The 22454-nt window shown below is 49.3% G+C and overlaps 1 protein-coding gene across 5 annotated transcripts in view; it reads left to right on the top strand.

Moving 5' to 3' along the window:
• Positions 1–22454, top strand: part of ARHGAP11A (Rho GTPase activating protein 11A) — a 188912-nt gene that overhangs the window by 65353 nt on the left and 101105 nt on the right. For all 5 annotated transcript variants that reach the window (XM_063948031.1, XM_063948032.1, XM_063948035.1 and 2 more), the window contains exon 5: positions 10926–11086. In XM_063948031.1, the coding sequence (XP_063804101.1) occupies positions 10926–11086 (161 nt within the window). The remainder of the gene's footprint in view (positions 1–10925; positions 11087–22454) is intronic.

Genomic DNA, 22454 nt, shown 5'->3' with positions numbered 1-22454 from the left:
CAAAAAGTAAAGCTTTACGATCAGGTGGTGTGTACTGGCTCCTCCCCCTATGACCCTCCTCCAAGCCTCAGTTAGATTTTTGTGCCCGGCCGAGAAGGGTGCAATCTAGGTGGCTCTCCTAAAGAGCTGCTTAGAAAAGTTTAGCTTAGGTTTTTTATTTTACAGTGAGTCCTGCTGGCAACAGGATCACTGCAACGAGGGACTTAGGGGAGAAGAAGTGAACTCACCTGCGTGCAGGATGGATTGGCTTCTTGGCTACTGGACATTAGCTCCAGAGGGACGATCACAGGTACAGCCTGGATGGTCACCGGAGCCTCGCCGCCGGCCCCCTTGCAGATGCTGAAACGAGAAGAGGTCCAGAATCGGCGGCAGAAGACTCCTCAGTCTTCTTAAGGTAGCGCACAGCACTGCAGCTGTGCGCCATTTTCCTCTCAGCACACTTCACACGGCAGTCACTGAGGGTGCAGGGCGCTGGGAGGGGGGCGCCCTGGGAGGCAAATGAAAACCTATTTTGGCTAAAAATACCTCACATATAGCCTCCGGGGGCTATATGGAGATATTTAACCCCTGCCAGAATCCACTAAAGAGCGGGAGACGAGCCCGCCGAAAAAGGGGCGGGGCCTATCTCCTCAGCACACAGCGCCATTTTCCTCACACAGCTCCGCTGGTCAGGAAGGCTCCCAGGCTCTCCCCTGCACTGCACTACAGAAACAGGGTAAAACAAGAGAGGGGGGGCAAAATTGTGGCAAAATTATATTATTAAAGCAGCTATACAGGGAGCACTTATTATAAGGCTATCCCTGTCATATATAGCGCTTTTTGGTGTGTGCTGGCAAACTCTCCCTCTGTCTCCCCAAAGGGCTAGTGGGGTCCTGTCTTCTTTAAGAGCATTCCCTGTGTGTCTGCTGTGGGTCGGTACGTGTGTGTCGACATGTATGAGGACGATATTGGTGTGGAGGCGGAGCAATTGCCAAATATGGGGATGTCACCCCCTAGGGGGTCGACACCAGAATGGATGCCTTTATTTATGGAATTACGGGATAGTGTCACCACGCTAAAGCAGTCGTTTGACGACATGAGACGGCCGGACAATCAACTAGCACCTGTCCAGGCGCCTCAAACACCGTCAGGGGCTGTAAAACGCCCTTTGCCTCAGTCGGTCGACACAGACCCAGACACAGGCACTGATTCCAGTGGCGACGGTGATGAATCAACCGTATTTTCCAGTAGGGCCACACGTTATATGATTTTGGCAATGAAGGAGGCGTTACATATTGCTGATACTACAGGTACCACAAAACAGGGTATTAGGTGGGGTGTGAAAAAACTACCTATAGTTTTTCCTGAATCAGATGAATTAAATGAGGTGTGTGATGAAGCGTGGGTTGCCCCCGATAAAAAAATGCTAATTTCAAAGAAGTTATTGGCTTTATACCCTTTCCCGCCAGAGGTTAGGGCGCGCTGGGAAACACCTCCTAGGGTGGACAAGGCGCTCACACGCTTATCAAAACAAGTGGCGTTACCCTCTCCTGAGACGGCCGCACTTAAAGATCCAGCAGATAGGAGGATGGAAAATATCCAAAAAAGTATATACAGGTTGAGTATCCCTTATCCAAAATGCTTGGGACCAGAGGTATTTTGGATATGGGATTTTTCCGTATTTTGGAATAATTGCATACCATAATGAGATATCATGGTGATGGAACCTAAATCTAAGCACAGAATGCATTTATGTTTCATATACACCTTATATACACAGCCTGAAGGTCATTTAATACAATATTTTTAATAACTTTGTGTATCAAACAAAGTTTGTGTACATTGAGCCATCAAAAAACAAAGGTTTCATTATCTCACTCTCACTCAAAAAGGTCCGTATTTCGGAATATTCCGTATTTCGGAATATTTGGATATGGGATACTCAACCTGTACACACATACAGGTGTTATACTACGACCAGCTATAGCGACAGCCTGGATGTGCAGTGCTGGGGTAGCTTGGTCAGAGTCCCTGATTGAAAATATTGATACCCTGGATAGGGACAATGTTTTACTGTCTTTAGAGCAAATAAAGGATGCATTTCTTTATATGCGTGATGCACAGAGGGATATTTGCACACTGGCATCACGGGTAAGTGCTATGTCCATTTCGGCCAGAAGAAGTTTATGGACGCGACAGTGGTCAGGTGATGCGGACTCAAAACGGCATATGGAAGTTTTGCCGTATAAAGGGGAGGAGTTATTTGGTGTCGGTCTATCGGATTTGGTGGCCACGGCTACAGCCGGGAAATCCACCTTTTTACCTCAAGTCACTCCCCAACAGAAAAAGACACCGACTTTTCAACCGCAGCCCTTTCGTTCCTTTAAAAACAAGAGAGCAAAGGGATATTCATATCTGCCACGAGGCAGAGGAAGGGGGAAGAGACTGCAACAGGCAGCTCCTTCCCAGGAACAGAAGCCCTCCCCCGCTTCTACAAAAGCCTCAGCATGACGCTGGGGCTTCTCAAGCGGACTCGGGGGCGGTGGGGGGTCGTCTCAAAAATTTCAGCGCGCAGTGGGCTCACTCGCAGGTAGATCCCTGGATCCTGCAGATAATATCTCAGGGGTACAGGTTGGAACTAGAGACGGATCCACCTCGCCGTTTCCTGAAGTCTGCTTTACCAACGTCCCCCTCCGACAGGGTGACGGTCTTGGAAGCCATTCACAAGCTGTACTCTCAGCAGGTGATAGTCAAGGTACCTCTTTTACAACAAGGAAAGGGGTATTATTCCACTCTATTTGTGGTACCGAAGCCGGATGGCTCGGTAAGACCTATTCTAAATCTGAAATCCTTGAACCTGTACATAAAGAAGTTCAAGTTCAAGATGGAGTCACTCAGAGCAGTGATAGCGAACCTGGAAGAAGGGGACTTTATGGTATCCTTGGACATCAAGGATGCGTATCTCCACGTTCCAATTTACCCCTCACACCAGGGGTACCTCAGGTTCGTCGTACAGAACTGTCACTATCAGTTTCAGACGCTGCCGTTTGGATTGTCCACGGCACCTCGGGTCTTTACCAAGGTAATGGCCGAGATGATGATTCTTCTTCGAAGAAAAGGCGTATTAATTATCCCATACTTGGACGATCTCCTAATAAGGGCAAGGTCCAGAGAACAGCTAGAGATGGGATTAGCACTGTCTCGAGAAGTGCTAAAACAGCACGGGTGGATTCTGAATATTCCAAAATCCCAGTTAATTCCGACAACACGTCTGCTGTTCCTAGGGATGATTCTGGACACGGTTCAGAAAAAGGTTTTTCTCCCGGAGGAAAAAGCCAAGGAGTTATCCGAACTTGTCAGGAACCTCCTAAAACCAGGAAAGGTGTCTGTACATCAATGCACAAGAGTCCTGGGAAAAATGGTGGCTTCTTACGAAGCAATTCCATTCGGCAGATTCCATGCAAGAATTTTCCAGAGGGATCTGTTGGACAAATGGTCAGGGTCGCATCTTCAGATGCACCAGCGGATAACCCTGTCTCCAAGGACAAGGGTATCTCTTCTGTGGTGGTTGCAGAGTGCTCATCTATTGGAGGGCCGCAGATTCGGCATACAGGATTGGATCCTGGTGACCACGGACGCCAGCCTGAGAGGCTGGGGAGCAGTCACACAAGGAAGAAACTTCCAGGGCGTGTGGTCGAGCCTGGAAACGTCTCTTCCCATAAACATTCTGGAACTAAGAGCAATCTACAATGCTCTAAGCCAGGCAGAACCTCTGCTTCAAGGAAAACCGGTGTTGATCCAGTCGGACAACATCACGGCAGTCGCCCATGTGAACAGACAGGGCGGCACAAGAAGCAGGAGTGCAATGGCAGAAGCTGCAAGGATTCTTCGCTGGGCAGAGAATCATGTGATAGCACTGTCAGCAGTGTTCATCCCGGGAGTGGACAACTGGGAAGCAGACTTCCTCAGCAGACACGACCTTCACCCGGGAGAGTGGGGTCTTCATCCAGAAGTTTTCCACATGCTAATAACCCGTTGGGAAAGACCAATGGTGGACATGATGGCGTCTCGCCTCAACAAAAAACTGGACAGGTATTGCGCCAGGTCAAGAGATCCGCAGGCAATAGCTGTGGACGCGCTGGTAACGCCTTGGGTGTACCAGTCGGTGTATGTGTTTCCTCCTCTGCCTCTCATACCAAAAGTATTGAGAATTATACGGCAAAGAGGCGTAAGAACGATACTAGTGGTTCCGGATTGGCCAAGAAGGACTTGGTACCCGGAACTTCAAGAGATGATCACGGAAGATCCGTGGCCTCTACCTCTGAGAAGGGACTTGCTTCAGCAGGGTCCCTGTCTGTTTCAAGACTTACCGCGGCTGCGTTTGACGGCATGGCGGTTGAACGCCGGATCCTAAAGGAAAAAGGCATGCCGGAAGAAGTCATTCCTACTTTGATTAAAGCAAGGAAGGAAGTAACCGCGCAACATTATCACCGCATTTGGCGAAAATATGTTGCGTGGTGCGAGGATCGGAGTGCTCCGACGGAGGAATTTCAACTGGGTCGATTCCTACATTTCCTGCAATCAGGATTGTCTATGGGTCTCAAATTGGGATCTATTAAGGTTCAAATTTCGGCCCTGTCGATTTTCTTCCAGAAAGAATTGGCTTCAGTTCCTGAAGTCCAGACTTTTGTTAAGGGAGTGCTGCATATACAGCCCCCTGTGGTGCCTCCAGTGGCACCGTGGGATCTCAATGTTGTTTTGGACTTTCTCAAATCTCATTGGTTTGAACCACTAAAAACTGTGGATTTGAAATATCTCACATGGAAAGTGACCATGCTACTAGCCCTGGCTTCGGCCAGGAGAGTGTCAGAACTGGCAGCTTTATCTTACAAAAGCCCATATCTGATTTTCCATTCGGACAGGGCAGAACTGCGGACTCGTCCGCATTTTCTCCCTAAGGTGGTGTCAGCATTTCATCTGAACCAGCCTATTGTAGTGCCTGCGGCTACAAGCGACTTGGAGGACTCCAAGTTGTTGGACGTTGTCAGAGCTTTAAAAATATACATTTCAAGGACAGCTGGAGTCAGGAAATCTGACTCACTGTTTATACTATATGCTCCCAACAAGTTGGGCGCTCCTGCGTCTAAGCAGACTATTGCTCGCTGGATTTGTAGTACGATTCAGCTGGCACATTCTGTGGCAGGCCTGCCACAGCCAAAATCGGTAAAAGCCCACTCCACAAGGAAGGTGGGTTCTTCTTGGGCGGCTGCCCGAGGGGTCTCGGCATTACAACTCTGCCGAGCGGCTACGTGGTCGGGGGAGAACACGTTTGTAAAATTCTACAAATTTGATACCCTGGCTAAGGAGGACCTGGAGTTCTCTCATTCGGTGCTGCAGAGTCATCCGCACTCTCCCGCCCGTTTGGGAGCTTTGGTATAATCCCCATGGTCCTTTCAGGAACCCCAGCATCCACTAGGACGATAGAGAAAATAAGAATTTACTTACCGATAATTCTATTTCTCGGAGTCCGTAGTGGATGCTGGGCGCCCATCCCAAGTGCGGATTATCTGCAATAATTGTACATAGTTATTGTTACCTAATTCGGGTTATTGTTGTAGGGAGCCATCTTTCAGAGGCTCCTCTGTTATCATACTGTTAACTGGGTTTAGATCACAGGTTGTACGGTGTGATTGGTGTGGCTGGTATGAGTCTTACCCGGGATTCATAAATCCTTCCTTATTGTGTACGCTCGTCCGGGCACAGTATCCTAACTGAGGCTTGGAGGAGGGTCATAGGGGGAGGAGCCAGTACACACCACCTGATCGTAAAGCTTTACTTTTTGTGCCCTGTCTCCTGCGGAGCCGCTATTCCCCATGGTCCTTTCAGGAACCCCAGCATCCACTACGGACTCCGAGAAATAGAATTATCGGTAAGTAAATTCTTATTTTTTCCTGCATCTGAAGAATTAAATGAAGTGTGTGATGAAGCGTGGGTTTCCCCCGATAAAAAACTGATAATTCCTAAAAGGTTATTGGCATCATACCCCTTCCCGCCAGAGGATAGGGCACGTTGGGAAACACCCCCTAGGGTGGATAAAGCGCTCACACGTTTGTCTAAACAGGTGGCACTACCGTCTCCTGATACGGCCGCCCTAAAGGAACCTGCTGACAGAAAGCAGGAGAATATCCTAAAATGTATATACACTCACACGGGTGTTATACTGCGACCAGCAATCGCCTCAGCCTGGATGTGCAGTGCTGGGGTGGCTTGGTCGGATTCCCTGACTGAAAATATTGATACCCTAGATAGGGACAGTATATTACTGACTATAGAGCATTTAAAAGATGCATTTTTATATATGCGTGATGCACAGAGGGATATTTGCCGACTAAGTGCGCTGTCCATCTCTGCCAGAAGAGGGTTATGGACGCGGCAGTGGTCAGGTGATGCGGATTCCAACAGGCATATGGAAGTATTGCCTTATAAAGGGGAGGAGTTATTTGGGGTAGGTCTATCAGACCTAGTGGCCACGGCAACTGCTGGGAAATCCACATTTTTACCCCAGGTACCCTCTCAACATAAGAAGACGCCGTATTATCAGGCGCAGTCCTTTCGGCCCCATAAGGGCAAGCGGGCAAAAGGCTCCTCATTTCTGCCCCGTGGCAGAGGGAGAGAAAAAAGGCTGCAGCAAACAGCCAGTTCCCAGGAACAGAAGCCCTCTCCCGCTTCTGCCAAGTCCTCAGCATGACGCTGGGGCTTTACAAGCGGACTCAGGCACGGTGGGGGCCCGTCTCAAGAATTTCAGCGCGCAGTGGGCTCACTCACAAGTGGACCCTTGGATCCTTCAGGTGGTATCTCAGGGGTACAAATTGTAATTCGAGACGTCTCCCCCTCGCCGTTTCCTAAAGTCTGCTTTACCGACGTCTCCCTCCGACAGGGAGGCGGTATTGGAAGCAATTCACAAGCTGTATTCTCAGCAGGTGATAATCAAGGTACCCCTCCTGCAACAGGGAAAGGGGTATTATTCCACGCTGTTTGTGGTACCGAAGCCGGACGGCTCGGTGAGACCTATTTTAAATCTGAAATCCTTGAACACTTACATACAGAGGTTCAAATTCAAGATGGAATCACTCAGAGCGGTGATTGCGAACCTGGAAGAAGGGGATTATATGGTGTCTCTGGACATCAAGGATGCTTACCTCCATGTCCCAATTTACCCTTCTCACCAAGGGTACCTCAGGTTTGTGGTACAGAACTGCCACTATCAGTTTCAGACGCTGCCGTTTGGATTGTCCACGGCACCCCGGGTCTTTACCAAAGTAATGGCCGAAATGATGATACTCCTCCGAAGGAAAGGAGTTTTAATTATCCCTTACTTGGACGATCTCCTAATAAGGGCAAGATCCAGGGAACAGTTGGTAGTCGGGGTAGCACTATCTCAAGTAGTGTTGCGGCAGCACGGTTGGATTCTCAATATCCCAAAATCGCAGCTGATCCCGACGACACGTCTTCTATTCCTAGGGATGATCCTGGACACAGTCCAGAAAAAGGTGTTTCTCCCGGAGGAGAAAGCCAGGGAGTTATCCGAGCTAGTCAGAAACCTCCTAAAACCAGGCCAAGTCTCAGTGCATCAATGCACAAGGGTCCTGGGAAAAATGGTGGCTTCTTACGAAGCAATCCCATTCGGCAGATTCCACGCAAGAACATTCCAGTGGGACCTGCTGGACAAATGGTCCGGATCGCATCTTCAGATGCATCGGCGGATAACCCTGTCACCAAGGACAAGGGTGTCTCTCCTGTGGTGGTTGCAGAGTGCTCATCTTCTAGAGGGCCGCAGATTCGGCATTCAGGACTGGGTCCTGGTGACCACAGATGCCAGCCTGCGAGGCTGGGGAGCAGTCACACAGGGAAGAAATTTCCAGTGCTTGTGGTCAAGCCTGGAGACATCACTTCACATAAATATCCTGGAGTTAAGGGCCATTTACAATGCTCTAAGCCAAGCAAGACCTCTGCTTCAGGGTCAGCCGGTGCTGATCCAGTCGGACAACATCACGGCAGTCGCCCACGTAAACAGACAGGGCGGCACAAGAAGCAGGAGGGCAATGGCAGAAGCTGCAAGGATTCTTCGCTGGGCGGAAAATCATGTGATAGCACTGTCAGCAGTGTTCATTCCGGGAGTGGACAACTGGGAAGCAGACTTCCTCAGCAGGCACGACCTCCACCCGGGAGAGTGGGGACTTCACCCAGAAGTCTTCCACATGATTGTAAACCGTTGGGAAAAACCAAAGGTGGACATGATGGCGTCCCGCCTGAACAAAAAACTGGACAGGTATTGCGCCAGGTCAAGGGACCCTCAGGCAATAGCTGTGGGCGCTCTGGTAACACCGTGGGTGTACCAGTCAGTGTATGTGTTCCCTCCTCTGCCTCTCATACCCAAGGTACTGAGAATTATAAGACGGAGAGGAGTAAGAACTATACTCGTGGCTCCGGATTGGCCAAGAAGGACTTGGTACCCGGAACTTCAAGAGATGCTCACAGAGGACCCGTGGCCTCTACCTCTAAGAAGGGACCTGCTCCAGCAAGGACCCTGTCTGTTCCAAGACTTACCGCGGCTGCGTTTGACGGCATGACGGTTGAACGCCGGATCCTGAAGGAAAAAGGCATTCCGGAGGAAGTCATCCCTACCCTGATCAAAGCCAGGAAGGATGTAACCGCAAAGCATTATCACCGCATTTGGCGAAAATATGTTGCGTGGTGCGAGGCCAGGAAGGCCCCAACAGAGGAATTTCAACTGGGTCGATTCCTGCATTTCCTGCAAACAGGAGTGTCTATGGGCCTCAAATTGGGATCCATTAAGGTTCAGATTTCGGCCCTGTCGATTTTCTTCCAGAAAGAACTGGCTTCAGTTCCTGAAGTTCAGACGTTTGTCAAGGGGTGCTGCATATACAGCCTCCTTTTGTGCCTCCAGTGGCACCATGGGATCTCAATGTAGTTTTGGGGTACCTCAAATCACATTGGTTTGAACCGCTTAAATCTGTGGATTTAAAATATCTCGCATGGAAAGTGGTCATGCTGTTGGCCCTGGCTTCGGCCAGGCGCGTGTCAGAATTGGCGGCTTTATCCTGTAAAAGCCCTTATCTGATTTTCCATTCGGACAGGGCGGAATTGAGGACTCGTCCTCAGTTTCTCCCTAAGGTGGTGTCAGCGTTTCACCTGAACCAGCCTATTGTGGTGCCTGCGGCTACTAGGGACTTGGAGGACTCCAAGTTGCTAGACGTTGTCAGGGCCCTGAAAATATATGTTTCCAGGACGGCTGGAGTCAGAAAATCTGACTCGCTGTTTATCCTGTACGCACCCAACAAGCTGGGTGCTCCTGCTTCTAAGCAGACCATTGCTCGCTGGATCTGTAATACAATTCAGCTTGCGCATTCTGTGGCAGGCCTGCCACAGCCAAAATCTGTAACTGCCCACTCCACAAGGAAGGTGGGCTCATCCTGGGCGGCTTCCCGAGGGGTCTCGGCGTTACAACTTTGCCGAACTGCTACTTGGTCAGGGTCAAATACCTTTGTAAAATTTTACAAATTTGACACTCTGGCTGAGGAGGACCTTGAGTTCTCTCATTCGGTGCTGCAGAGTCATCCGCACTCTCCCGCCCGTTTGGGAGCTTTGGTATAATCCCCATGGTCCTTACGGAGTTCCCAGCATCCACTAGGACGTCAGAGAAAATAAGAATTTACTTACCGATAATTCTATTTCTCGTAGTCCGTAGTGGATGCTGGGCGCCCATCCCAAGTGCGGATTATCTGCAATACTTGTACATAGTTATTGTTAACAATTCGGGTTATTGTTGTTGTGAGCCATCTATCCAGAGGCTCCTCTGTTATCATGCTGTTAACTGGGTTCATATCACAGGTTATACGGTGTGATTGGTGTGGCTGGTATGAGTCTTACCCGGGATTCAAAATCCTTCCTTATTGTGTACGCTCGTCCGGGCACATTATCCTAACTGAGGCTTGGAGGAGGGTCATAGGGGGAGGAGCCAGTGCACACCAGGTAGTCCTAAAGCTTTTGTGCCCAGTCTCCTGCGGAGCCGCGATTCCCCATGGTCCTTACGGAGTTCCCAGCATCCACTACGGACTACGAGAAATAGAATTATCGGTAAGTAAATTCTTATTTTTATCCTTTATGGATTTCACAAGAGAGGATGGCCTGTTGAGAAGCAGACACTGGCAAGGTGGCTTCGGATGATGATTTTAGAAGGATATTCTCAAGCTGATCTCGCTGTTACGGCTAATGTGTCTGCTCTCTCTACTCATAAGGTAGGTCCATCATGGGCAGCACAAAGTGGTGCTTCAGCTGAACAGATATATAAGGCAGCCACTTGGTCTTCCATTAACGCATTCATTAGACATTATGCCATGGACACCTTTGCCTCTCATGACGCTGAATTCGGGCGAAGGATTCTCCTGTCCAATCAGGAGCGTCCCCACCACTAAATTGCTTTGGGAAATCCCATTGTTACCCTGTGGATAACCTGTGGACCCTGCCGGAGAAATATACGTTATGGTAAGAACTTAACATTGATAACGGTATTTCTCCTAAGTCCACAGGGATCCCACCCTGACGCACCTGATTTGAGGATCCTTTTACTCACTAACCTCTTCCTTCTTGTACGGAAGGGTGTGCATGTGTGTTCTTATTGCCTGATTAGGGCTGTCTATATTGCTCCTGCCTTGAGCTTTGGAATACAACTGATTTGCCTGAGCCAGGAGGCGGGGATATATTGACGGGCCCATTGCATGCTGGGAGGCCGGAAAGCTTTGACCAATTTGGTGCAAATCTGCTGTTGCTTCATCATATCCCTTTGTTATCCTGTGGACTTAGGAGAAACACCGTTATCATCGGTAAGTTCTTACCATAACGTATATTTTTCACGTCCCTTGCAGATCTGATGCAAACAAAATGGACAGTAGTAACTTGGCTGTGATCTTTGCTCCTAACCTTCTACAATCGGACGACAGTGAGAAGATCTCTGCCAGCACAGAAAAGAAGCTGCGTGTCCAGGCAACGATTGTGAAAACTCTAATAGATCAAGCAGCCGATATTGGTCAGTTGCCCCTATCAACTGTGTGCTTTCGACTGGTGTCAACCAAGCTGGTGATAGGAACATACAAATAGTAGTGGGGTTTTAGAGATTAAGGTGATGGATTGAACAAGTGAAATGGGATGTAGTTTCTAAATCCCTTTTATTTAAAATGTGTAAAATGCCAACCACCCTTGGTTCCCAATGTGTTATAAAAGCAAATTTAGAATATGCATTAAATTTAAATGAGTTTAATGGAACTTTAGACTGGCAGTTCGAATGAGTTTCCAGGTTTTGGGGATGTAAGATGGGTTGCCAATAAGTTTACAGATGCACAAAAAGAATTATATTTACAAAGTGAACATTTACATTTCTCTAACGTCCTAAGTGGATGCTGGGGACTCCGTAAGGACCATGGGGAATAGACGGGCTCCGCAGGAGATAGGGCACTCTAGAAAAGAATTAGGTCTACTGGTGTGCACTGGCTCCTCCCTCTATGCCCCTCCTCCAGACCTCAGTTAAGAATCTGTGCCCGAACGAGAAGGGTGCACCTTAGTGAGCTCTACAGAGCTTGCTGAGAGAAAAGTATTTTGATTAGGTTTTTTATTTTCAGAGAGCTTCTGCTGGCAACAGACTCTCTGCTACGTGGGACTGAGGGGAGAGGAGCAAACCTTACCAACTGCGGGATAGGTTGCGCTCCTTAAGCTACTGGACACCATTAGCTCCAGAGGGATCGAACACAGGTACTAACCATTGGCGGTCTGATCCCAGAGCCGCGCCGCTGTCCCCCTCGCAGAGCCAGAAGCAAGAAGCACGGCGTGGAGACGAAATCGGCGGCAGAAGACTCCTGTCTTCAGATAAGGTAGCGCACAGCACTGCAGCTGTGCGCCATTGCTCCCACAGCACACCACACACTCCGGTCACTGTAGGGTGCAGGGCGCAGGGGGGGGTGCCCTGGGCAGCAATAAGGTACCTTTTTGGCAAAGTAGGCAGACATACAGGTAGGCACTGTATGTCTGCATGAGCCCCCGCCATTATTTCTCTATCGTCCTAGTGGATGCTGGGGTTCCTGAAAGGACCATGGGGAATAGCGGCTCCGCAGGAGACAGGGCACAAAAGTAAAGCTTTCCGATCAGGTGGTGTGCACTGGCTCCTCCCCCTATGACCCTCCTCCATGCCAGTTAGATTTTTGTGCCCGGCCGAGAAGGGTGCAATCTAGGTGGCTCTCCTAAAGAGCTGCTTAGAAAAGTTTAGCTTAGGTTTTTTATTTTACAGTGAGTCCTGCTGGCAACAGGATCACTGCAACGAGGGACTTAGGGGAGAAGAAGTGAACTCACCTGCGTGCAGGATGGATTGGCTTCTTGGCTACTGGACATCAGCTCCAGAGGGACGATCACAGGTACAGCCTGGATGGTCACCGGAGCCTTGCCGCCGGCCCCCTTGCAGATGCTGAAATAAGAAGAGGTCCAGAATCGGCGGCAGAAGACTCCTCAGTCTTCTAAAGGTAGCGCACAGCACTGCAGCTGTGCGCCATTTTCCTCTCAGCACACTACACACGGCAGTCACTAAGGGTGCAGGGCGCCCTGGGAGGCAAATGAAAACCTATTTTGGCTAAAAATACCTCACATATAGCCTCCGGAGGCTATATGGAGATATTTAACCCCTGCCAGAATCCGTTAAGAGCGGGAGACGAGGCCGCCGAAAAAGGGGCGGGGCCTATCTCCTCAGCACACAGCGCCATTTTCCCTCACAGAAAGGCTGGAGGGAAGGCTCCCAGGCTCTCCCCTGCACTGCACTACAGAAACAGGGTTAAAACAGAGAGGGGGGGCACTAATTTGGCGTTAGAAATATATAAAAAAGATGCTATAAGGGAAAACACTTATATAAGGTTGTCCCTATATAATTATAGTGTTTTTGGTGTGTGCTGGCAAACTCTCCCTCTCTCTCCAAAGGGCTAGTGGGTCCTGTCCTCTATCAGAGCATTCCCTGTGTGTGTGCTGTGTGTCGGTACGTGTGTCGACATGTAGGAGGACGATGTTGGTGAGGAGGCGGAGCAATTGCCTGTAATGGTGATGTCACTCTCTAGGGAGTCGACACCGGAATGGATGGCTTATTTAGGGAATTACGTGATAATGTCAACACGCTGCAAGGTCGGTTGACGACATGAGACGGCCGACAAACAATTAGTACCGGTCCAGACGTCTCAAAAACACCGTCAGGGGTTTTTAAAACGCCCGTTTACTTTAGTCGGTCGACACAGACACAGACAGGGACACTGAATCCGGTGTCGACGGTGAATAAACAAACGTATTCCTTATTAGGGCCACACGTTAAAGGCAATGAAGGAGGTGTTACATATTTCTGATACTACAAGTACCACAAAAGAAGGTATTATGTGGGATGTGAAAAAACTACCATAGTTTTTCCTGAATCAGATAAATTAAATAAAGTGTGTGATGATGCGTGGGTTCCCCCCGATAGAAAATTATGGGCGGTATACCCTTTCCCGCCAGAAGTTAGGGCGCGTTGGGAAACACCCCTTAGGGTGGATAAGGCGCTCACACACTTATCAAAACAAGTGGCGGTACCGTCTATAGATAGGGCCGTCCTCAAGGACCAGCTGACAGGAGGCTGGAAAATATCATAAAAAGTATATACACACATACTGGTGTTATACTGCGACCAGCGATCGCCTCAGCCTGGATGTGCAGAGCTGGGGTGGCTTGGTCGGATTCCCTGACTAAAAATATTGATACCCTTGACAGGGACAGTATTTTATTGACTATAGAGCATTTAAAGGATGCATTTCTATATATGCGAGATGCACAGAGGGATATTTGCACTCTGGCATCAAGAGTAAATGCGATGTCCATAACTGCCAGATGATGTTATGGACACGACAGTGGTCAGGTGATGCAGATTCCAAACGGCACAAAGGTGTATTGCCGTATAAAGGAAGAGGAGTTATTTGGGGGTCGGTCCATCGGACCTGGTGGCCACGGCAACTGCTGGAAAATCCACCGTTTTTACCCTAAGTCACATCTCTGCAGAAAAAGACACCGTCTTTTCAGCCTCAGTCCTTTCGTCCCTATAAGATCATATCTGCCCAGGGATAGAGGAAAGGGAAGAAGACTGCAGCAGGCAGCCCATTCCCAGGAACAGAAGCGTTCCACCGCTTCTGACAAGTTCTCAGCATGGCGCTGAGACCGTACAGGACCCCTGGATCCTACAAGTAGTATCCCAGGGGTACAGATTGGAATGTCGAGACGTTTCCCCTTCACAGGCTCCTGAAGTCTGCTTTACCAAGGTCTCCCTCCGACAAGGAGGCAGTATGGGAAAAAATTCACAAGCTGTATTCCCAGCAGGTGATAATTAAATTACCCCTCCTACTACAAGAAAAGGGGTATTATTCCACACTATATTGTGGTACTGAAGCCAGAAGGCTAGGTGAGACTTATTCTAAATCTAAAAAATTTTTGAACACTTACAAAGGTTCAAATCAAGATGGAGTCACTCAGAGCAGTGATAACGAACAGGAAGAAGGGGACTATATAGTGTCCCGGGACATCAGGGATGCTTACCTCTATGTCCCAAATTTGCCCTTCTCACTAAGGGTACCTCAGGTTCGTGGTGCAGAACTGTCACTATCAGTTTCAGACGCTGCCGTTTGGATTGTCCACGGCACCCCGGGTCTTTACTAAGGTAATGGCCGAAATGATGATTCTTCTTCGAAGAAAAGGCGTCTTAATTATCCCTTACTTGGACGATCTCCTGATAAGGGCATAGTCCAGGGAACAGTTGGAGGTAGGAGTAGCACTATCTCGGATACTGCTACAACAGCACGGGTGGATTCTAAATATTCCAAAATCGCAGCTGATCCCGACGACACGTCTGCTGTGCCTAGGGATGATTCTGGACACAGTCCAGAAAAAGGTGTTTCTCCCGAAAGAGAAAGCCAGGGAGTTATCCGAGCTAGTCAGGAACCTCCTAAAAACAGTGCATCATTGCACAAGGGTCCTGGTAGAAAATGGTGGCTTCCTACGAAGCAATTCCATTCGGCAGATTTCACGCAAGAACTTTTCAGTGGGATCTGCTGGACAAATGGTCCGGATCGCATCTTCAGATGCATCAGCGGATAACCCTATATCCAAGGACAAGGGTGTCTCTCCTGTGGTGGTTATAGAGTGCTCATCTTCTAGAGGGCCGCAGATTCGGCATTCAGGATTGGATGCTGGTGACCACGGAGCCCAGCCCGAGAGGCTGGGGAGCAGTCACACAAGGAAAAAATTTCCAGGGAGTGTGATCAAGTCTGGAGACTTTTCTCCACATAAATTTACTGGAGCTAAGGGTAAATTTATAATGCTCTAAGCTTAGCAAGACCTCTGCTTCAAGGTCAGCCGGTATTGATCCAGTGGGAAAAACATCACGGCAGTCGCCCACGTAAACAGACAGGGCGACACAAGAAGCAGGAGGGCAATGGCAAAAACTGCAAGGACTTTTCGCTGGGCGGAAAATCATGTGATAGCACTGTCAGCAGTGTTTCATTCCGGGAATGGAAACTGGGAAGCAGACTTCCTCAGCAGGCACGACCTCCACCCGGGAGAGTGGAAACTTCATCGGGAAGTTTTTTCCACATGATTGTAAACCGTTGGGAAATACCAAAGGTGGACATGATGGCGTCCCGTCTGAACAAAAAACGGGACAGGTATTGCGCCAGGTCAAGAGACCCTCAGGCAATAGCTGTGGACGTTCTGGTAACACCGTGGGTGTACCAGTCGGTGTATGTGTTCCCTCCTCTGCTTCTCATACCTAAGGTGCTGAGAATTATAAGACGTAGAGGAGTAAGAACTATACTCATGGCTCCGGATTGGCCAAGAAGGACTTGGTACCCGGAACTTCAAGAGATGTTTACAGAGGTCTTATGGCCTCTGCCGCTAAGAAGGGACTTGCTTCAGCAAGTACCATGTCTGTTCCAAGACTTACCGCAGCTGCGTTTGTTGGCATGGCGGTGGAACGCCGGATCCTAAGGGAAAAAGGCATTCCGGAAGAAATCATTCCTACCCTGGTCAAAGCCAGAAAGGAGGTGACCGCACAACATTATCACCACATGTGGCGAAAATATGTTGCGTGGTGTGAGGCCAGGAAGGCCCCACAAAGAAATTTCAACTCGGTCGATTCCTGCATTTCCTGCAAACAGGAGTGTCTATGGGCCTCAAATTGGGGTCCATTAAGGTTCAAATTTCGGCCCTGTCAATTTTCTTCCAGAAAGAATTGGCTTCAGTTCCTGAAGTCCAGAACTTTGTCAAGGGAGTATTGCATATACAACCCTCTTTTGTGCCTCCAGTGGCACTGTGGGATCTCAACGTAGTTCTGGGATTCTTCAAATCACATTGGTTTAAAACCAGTCAAATCTGTGGATTTGAAGCATCTCACATGAAAAGTGACCATGTTCTTGGCCCTGGCCTGGACCAGGCGAGTGTCAAATTGGTGGTTTTTTTTCTCAAAAAAGCCCATATTTGTTTGTCCATTCGGACAGGGCAGAGCTGCGGACTCGTCCCCAGTTCTCTCCCTAAGGTGGTGTCAGTGTTTCACCTGAACCAGCTTATTGTGGTGCCTTGCACCTACTAGGGACTTGGAGGACTCCAAGTTGCTAGATGTTGTCAGGGCCCTGAAAATATAGGTTCCAGGACGGCTGGAGTCAGGAAAACTGACTTGCTGTTATCCTGTATGCACCCAACAAACTGGGTGCTCTTGCTTTTAAGCAGACTATTGCTAGTTGGATGTGTAATACAATTCAGCTTGCACATTCTGTGGCAGGCCTGCCACAGCCAAAATATGTAAATGCCCATTCCACAAGGAAGGTGGGCTCATCTTGGGCGGCTGCCCGAGGGGTCTCGGCTTTACAACTTTGCCGAGCGGTTATTTAGTCAGGGGCAAACACGTTTGTAAAATCCTACAAATTTGATACCCTGGCTAAGGAGGACCTGGAGTTCTCTCATTCGGTGCTGCAGAGTCATCCGCACTCTCCCGCCCGTTTGGGAGCTTTGGTATAATCCCCATGGTCCTTTCAGGAACCCCAGCATCCACTAGGACGATAGAGAAAATAAGAATTTACTTACCGATAATTCTATTTCTCGGAGTCCGTAGTGGATGCTGGGCGCCCATCCCAAGTGCGGATTATCTGCAATACTTGTACATAGTTACAAAAATCGGGTTATTATTGTTGTGAGCCATCTTTTCAGAGGCTCCGCTGTTATCATACTGTTAACTGGGTTTAGATCACAAGTTGTACGGTGTGATTGGTGTGGCTGGTATGAGTCTTACCCGGGATTCAAAATTCCTCCCTTATTGTGTACGCTCGTCCGGGCACAGTACCTAACTGGCTTGGAGGAGGGTCATAGGGGGAGGAGCCAGTGCACACCACCTGATCGGAAAGCTTTACTTTTGTGCCCTGTCTCCTGCGGAGCCGCTATTCCCCATGGTCCTTTCAGGAACCCCAGCATCCACTACGGACTCCGAGAAATAGAATTATCGGTAAGTAAATTCTTATTTTTCACACAAAGCGGGACAGAAGCGCGCCATAAAGGGGGCGGGGCTTCTTCCTCCGCACTCACCAGCGCCATTTTCTCTGCACAGCTCTGCTGGAAGGAAGCTCCCCAGACTCTCCCCTGCAGAATCACTGTAGAGGGGTGGAAAAAAGAGGGGGGGGGGGGGGCGGCACATAAATTTAGGCGCAAAACAGATTATACAGCAGCTACCGGGTAAACACTGAGTTACTGTGTTTTTTCCTGGGTTATATAGCGCTGGGGTGTGTGCTGGCAAACTCTCTCTCTGTTTCTCTAAAGGGCCTGGTGGGGGGACTGTCTTCCAAAAGAGCTTTTCCTGTGTGTTTGGTGTGTCGGTACGCGTGTGTCGACATGTTTGACGAGGAAGGCTATGCGGAGGCGGAGCGGGAGGAAATGAGTGTTGTGTCGCCGACACCGGATTGGATGGATATGTGGAAGGTTTTAAATGAGAATGTTAATTCCTTGCATAAGAGGCTAGATAAAGCAGAAGCCTTGGGACAGTCTGGGTCTCAGCTCATGTCTGATCTTGCTACGCAGGGGCCGTTAAGGTCTCAAAAGCGTCCACTATCCCAGGTTGTTGACACAGATATCGACACAGAGTCCGACTCTAGCGTCGACGATGAGGAGGCCAGATTACAACCTAAAATGGACAAAGCTATACGATATATGATTATAGCTATGAAGGAGGTGTTACACATCTCTGAGGAAAGCCCTGTCCCAGACAAGAGGGTAAATATGTTTGGGGAAAAGCAAGTAGTGACCTTTCCCCCGTCTCATGAATTAAATGAGTTATGTGAGAAAGCGTGGGAATCACCAGATAAGAAACTGCTGATCCCTAAAAGGATGCTAATGGCGTACCCTTTCCCGCCATCAGACAGGTTACGCTGGCAATCCGCCCCGAGGGTAGACAAAGCGTTGACACGCTTGTCTAAGAAAGTGGCCCTACCGTCACAGGATACGGCGGCCTTAAAAGATCCTGCAGATAGAAAGCAGGAGGCTGTCCTGAGGTCCATATACACACATTCAGGTACCGTGCCTAGACCGGCCATTGCGTCGGCATGGATGTGTAGTGCGGTAGCAGCATGGACAGATATGTTATCTGAAGACAGGGAAACTATGGACAAGGACACTATTTTACTGACACTGGGGCATATTAAAGACACTGTCCTGTATATGAGGGATGCTCAGAGGGACATTACCATGCTGAGCTCTAAAATAAATGCTATGTCGATTTCGGCCAGAAGGGACCTATGGACTCGAAAATGGACAGGTGATGCCGACTCGAAGCGGCACATGGAGGTTTTACCTTGCAAGGGTGTGGAATTATTTGGGGAAGGTCTGTCGGACCTAGTGGCCACAGCTACGGCTGGGAAGTAAAATTTTCTACCATTTATTCCATCACAGCCTAAGAAAGCACCGTATTATCAAATGCAGTCCTTTCGTTCACAGAAGGGTAAGAAAGTCCGAGGTGCGTCCTTTCTTGCCAGAGGCAAGGGTAGAGGAAAGAAGCTGCATAGCACAGCTAGTTCCCAGGAACAGAAGTCCTCCCCGGCTTCAACTAAGTCCACCGCATGACGCTGGGGCTCCACAGGTGGAGCCAGGGTCGGTGGGGGCGCGTCTCCGTCATTTCAGCCACCAGTGGGTTTGCTCACAGGCGGATCCCTGGGTTATACAGATAGTGTCCCAGGGATACAGGCTGGAATTCGAAGAGACACCCCCGCGCCGTTTCCTCAAGTCGACTCTGCCAACTTCCCCCATAGAAAGGAAATTGGTGGTAGAGGCAATTCAAAAATTGTACATCCAGCAGGTGGTGGTGGAGGTCCCCCCTGCAACGGGGGAGAGGGTATTATTCCACAATGTTTGTCAGGCCCATTTTGAACTTTAAAATCCCTGAACATTTACCTGAAAAGGTTCAAGTTCAAGATGGAATCGCTAAGGGCGGTCATTGCAAGCCTGGAAGAAGGGGATTTTATGGTGTCGCTGGACATAAAGGATGCGTACCTGCATGTCCCGATTTATCCACCTCATCAGGAGTACCTCAGGTTTGTGGTACAAGATTGTCATTACCAATTCCAGACGTTGCCGTTTGGTCTCTCCACGGCACCGAGGATATTTACAAAGGTAATGGCAGAAATGATGGTGATCCTGCGGAAGCAAGGAATCACAATTATCCCGTACTTGGACGATCTCCTTATAAAGGCGAGGTCCAGGGAACAGTTGCTGTTCAGTGTAGCACGCTCTCAGGAGGTGCTACAGCAACACGGCTGGGTTCTGAATATCCCAAAGTCGCAGTTGATACCTACGACTCGTCTGCCCTTCCTGGGCATGATTCTGGACACAGACCAGAAGAGGGTGTTTCTCCCGCCGGAAAAGGCTCAGGAGCTCATGACTTTAGTCAGAGACTTGTTGAAACCAAGACAGGTGTCGGTGCACCAGTGCACGCGAGTCCTGGGGAAGATGGTGGCATCATGCGAGGCCATTCCCTTCGGCAGGTTCCATGCGAGGACCTTTCAATGGTATCTGTTGGACAAGTGGTCAGGATCACATCTACAGATGCATCGGATGATCACCCTATCCCCCAGGGCAAGGGTGTCGCTCCTCTGGTGGCTGCAGAGTGCTCATCTTCTCGAAGGCCGAAGATTCGGCATTCAGTACCGGGTCCTGGTGACCACGGACGCGAGCCTCTGAGGGTGGGGAGCAGTCACGCAGGGAAAGAATTTCCAAGGCCTGTGGTCAAGTCAGGAGACTTGTCTCCACATAAACATCCTGGAAATAAGAGCCATATACAATGCCCTAAGTCAGGCAGTAAACCTGCTTCGAGACAAATCGGTGCTGATCCAATCGGACAACATCACCGCAGTGGCTCATGTAAACCGTCAAGGCGGCACAAGGAGCAGGGTGGCGATGACAGAAGCTACCAGAATTCTTCGTTGGGCGGAGAATCACGTAAGAGCACTGTCAGCAGTGTTTATCCCGGGAGTGGACAACTGGGAAGCAGACTTCCTCAGCAGACACGACCTCCACCCGGGAGAATGGGGACTTCATCCAGAAGTCTTCACACAGGTCACAGACCGGTGGGAACTGCCACAAGTGGACATGATGGCGTCCCGTCTAAACAAAAAGCTACAGAGGTATTGTGCCAGGTCAAGAGACCCTCAGGCGATAGCTGTGGACGCACTAGTGACACCGTCTGTGTTCCAGTCGGTTAACGTGTTTCCCCCCTCTTCCTCTCATACCAAACCAAAGGTACTGAGAATCATAAGAAGAAGAGGAGTAACGTCTAAGCATTATCACCGTATATGGCGGAAATACGTTCCTTGGTGTGAAGCCCGGAAGGCTCCTACAGAGGAATTCCAGCTGGGCCGGTTCCTTCACTTCCTACAATCAGGAGTGTCTTTGGGCCTAAAGTTGGGATCCATTAAGGTCCAGATTTCGGCCCTATCCATTTTCTTTCAAAAAGAACTGGCAGCGCTTCCTGAAGTTCAGACCTTTGTGAAGGGAGTGCTGCATATATAGCCCCCGTTTGTGCCTCCAGTGGCACCCTGGGATCTTAACGTGGTGTTGGGTTTCCTAAAATCACACTGGTTTGAACCACTAAAAACAGTAGAGTTGAAATATCTCACGTGGAAGGTGGTTATGCTGCTGGCTCTGGCCTCAGCCAGGCGTGTGTCGGAATTGGCGGCTTTGTCACATAAAAACCCCTATCTGGTTTTTCATATGGACAGGGCAGAATTGCGGACACGTCAGCAATTTCTGACGAAGGTAGTGTCATCTTTTCTTATGAATCAACCTATTGTGGTGCCTGCGGCTACAAGGGACTTGGAGGATTCCGAGTTACTGGATGTAGTGCGGGCTTTGAAGATTTGTGGCCAGAACGGCCAAGGTCAGGAAAACGGAGTCGTTGTTTATCCTGTATGCATCCAAAAATCTGGGTGCTCCTGCTTCAAAGCAAACTATTGCTCGCTGGATCTGCAACACGATCCAGCAGGCACATTCTGCGGCAGGGTTGCCGCATCCGAAATCAGTAAAGGCCCATTCCACAAGGAAGGTGGGCTCTTCTTGGGCGGCTGCCCGAGGGGTCTCGGCATTGCAACTTTGCCGAGCAGCTACTTGGTCGGGATCAAACACATTTGCAAAGTTCTACAAGTTTGATACCCTAGCTGAGGAGGACCTTGAGTTTGCTCATTCGGTGCTGCAGAGTCATCCGCACTCTCCCGCCCGTTTGGGTACTTTGGTATAATCCCCATGGTCCTTACGGAGTCCCCAGCATCCACTTAGGACGTTAGAGAAAATAAGATTTTACTCACCGGTAAATCTATTTCTCGTAGTCCGTAGTGGATGCTGGGCGCCCGTCCCAAGTGCGGTTTTCTTCTGCAATTACTTGTACATAGTTATTGCCTAACTAAGGGTTTTGTTATATTACATCAGGTTGTCTGTTGTTTTATGTTTGTTCATACTGTTAACTGGGTTTGGTTATCACGAGTTATACGGTGTGATTGGTGAGGCTGGTATGAGTCTTACCCTGGATTCCAAAATCCTTTCCTTGTAATGTTGGCTCGTCCGGGCACAGTTTCCCTAACTGAGGTCTGGAGGAGGGGCATAGAGGGAGGAGCCAGTGCACACCAGTAGACCTAATTCTTTTCTAGAGTGCCCTATCTCCTGCGGAGCCAGTCTATTCCCCATGGTTCTAACGGAGTCCCCAGCATCCACTACGGACTACGAGAAATAGATTTACCGGTGAGTAAAATCTTATTTTTTTTAATAAATATTCGCCAGAGGAGTCTTTGCAAAGTTGTATGCGTTCTATCCACTTGCTGAAGTAGCTT

Source organism: Pseudophryne corroboree, chromosome 12, assembly GCF_028390025.1.
Source record: "Pseudophryne corroboree isolate aPseCor3 chromosome 12, aPseCor3.hap2, whole genome shotgun sequence".
Lineage (NCBI taxonomy): Eukaryota > Metazoa > Chordata > Amphibia > Anura > Myobatrachidae > Pseudophryne > Pseudophryne corroboree.
Note: the sequence above shows the minus strand (reverse complement) of the source record. Positions and strands in the feature narration are given on the sequence as shown.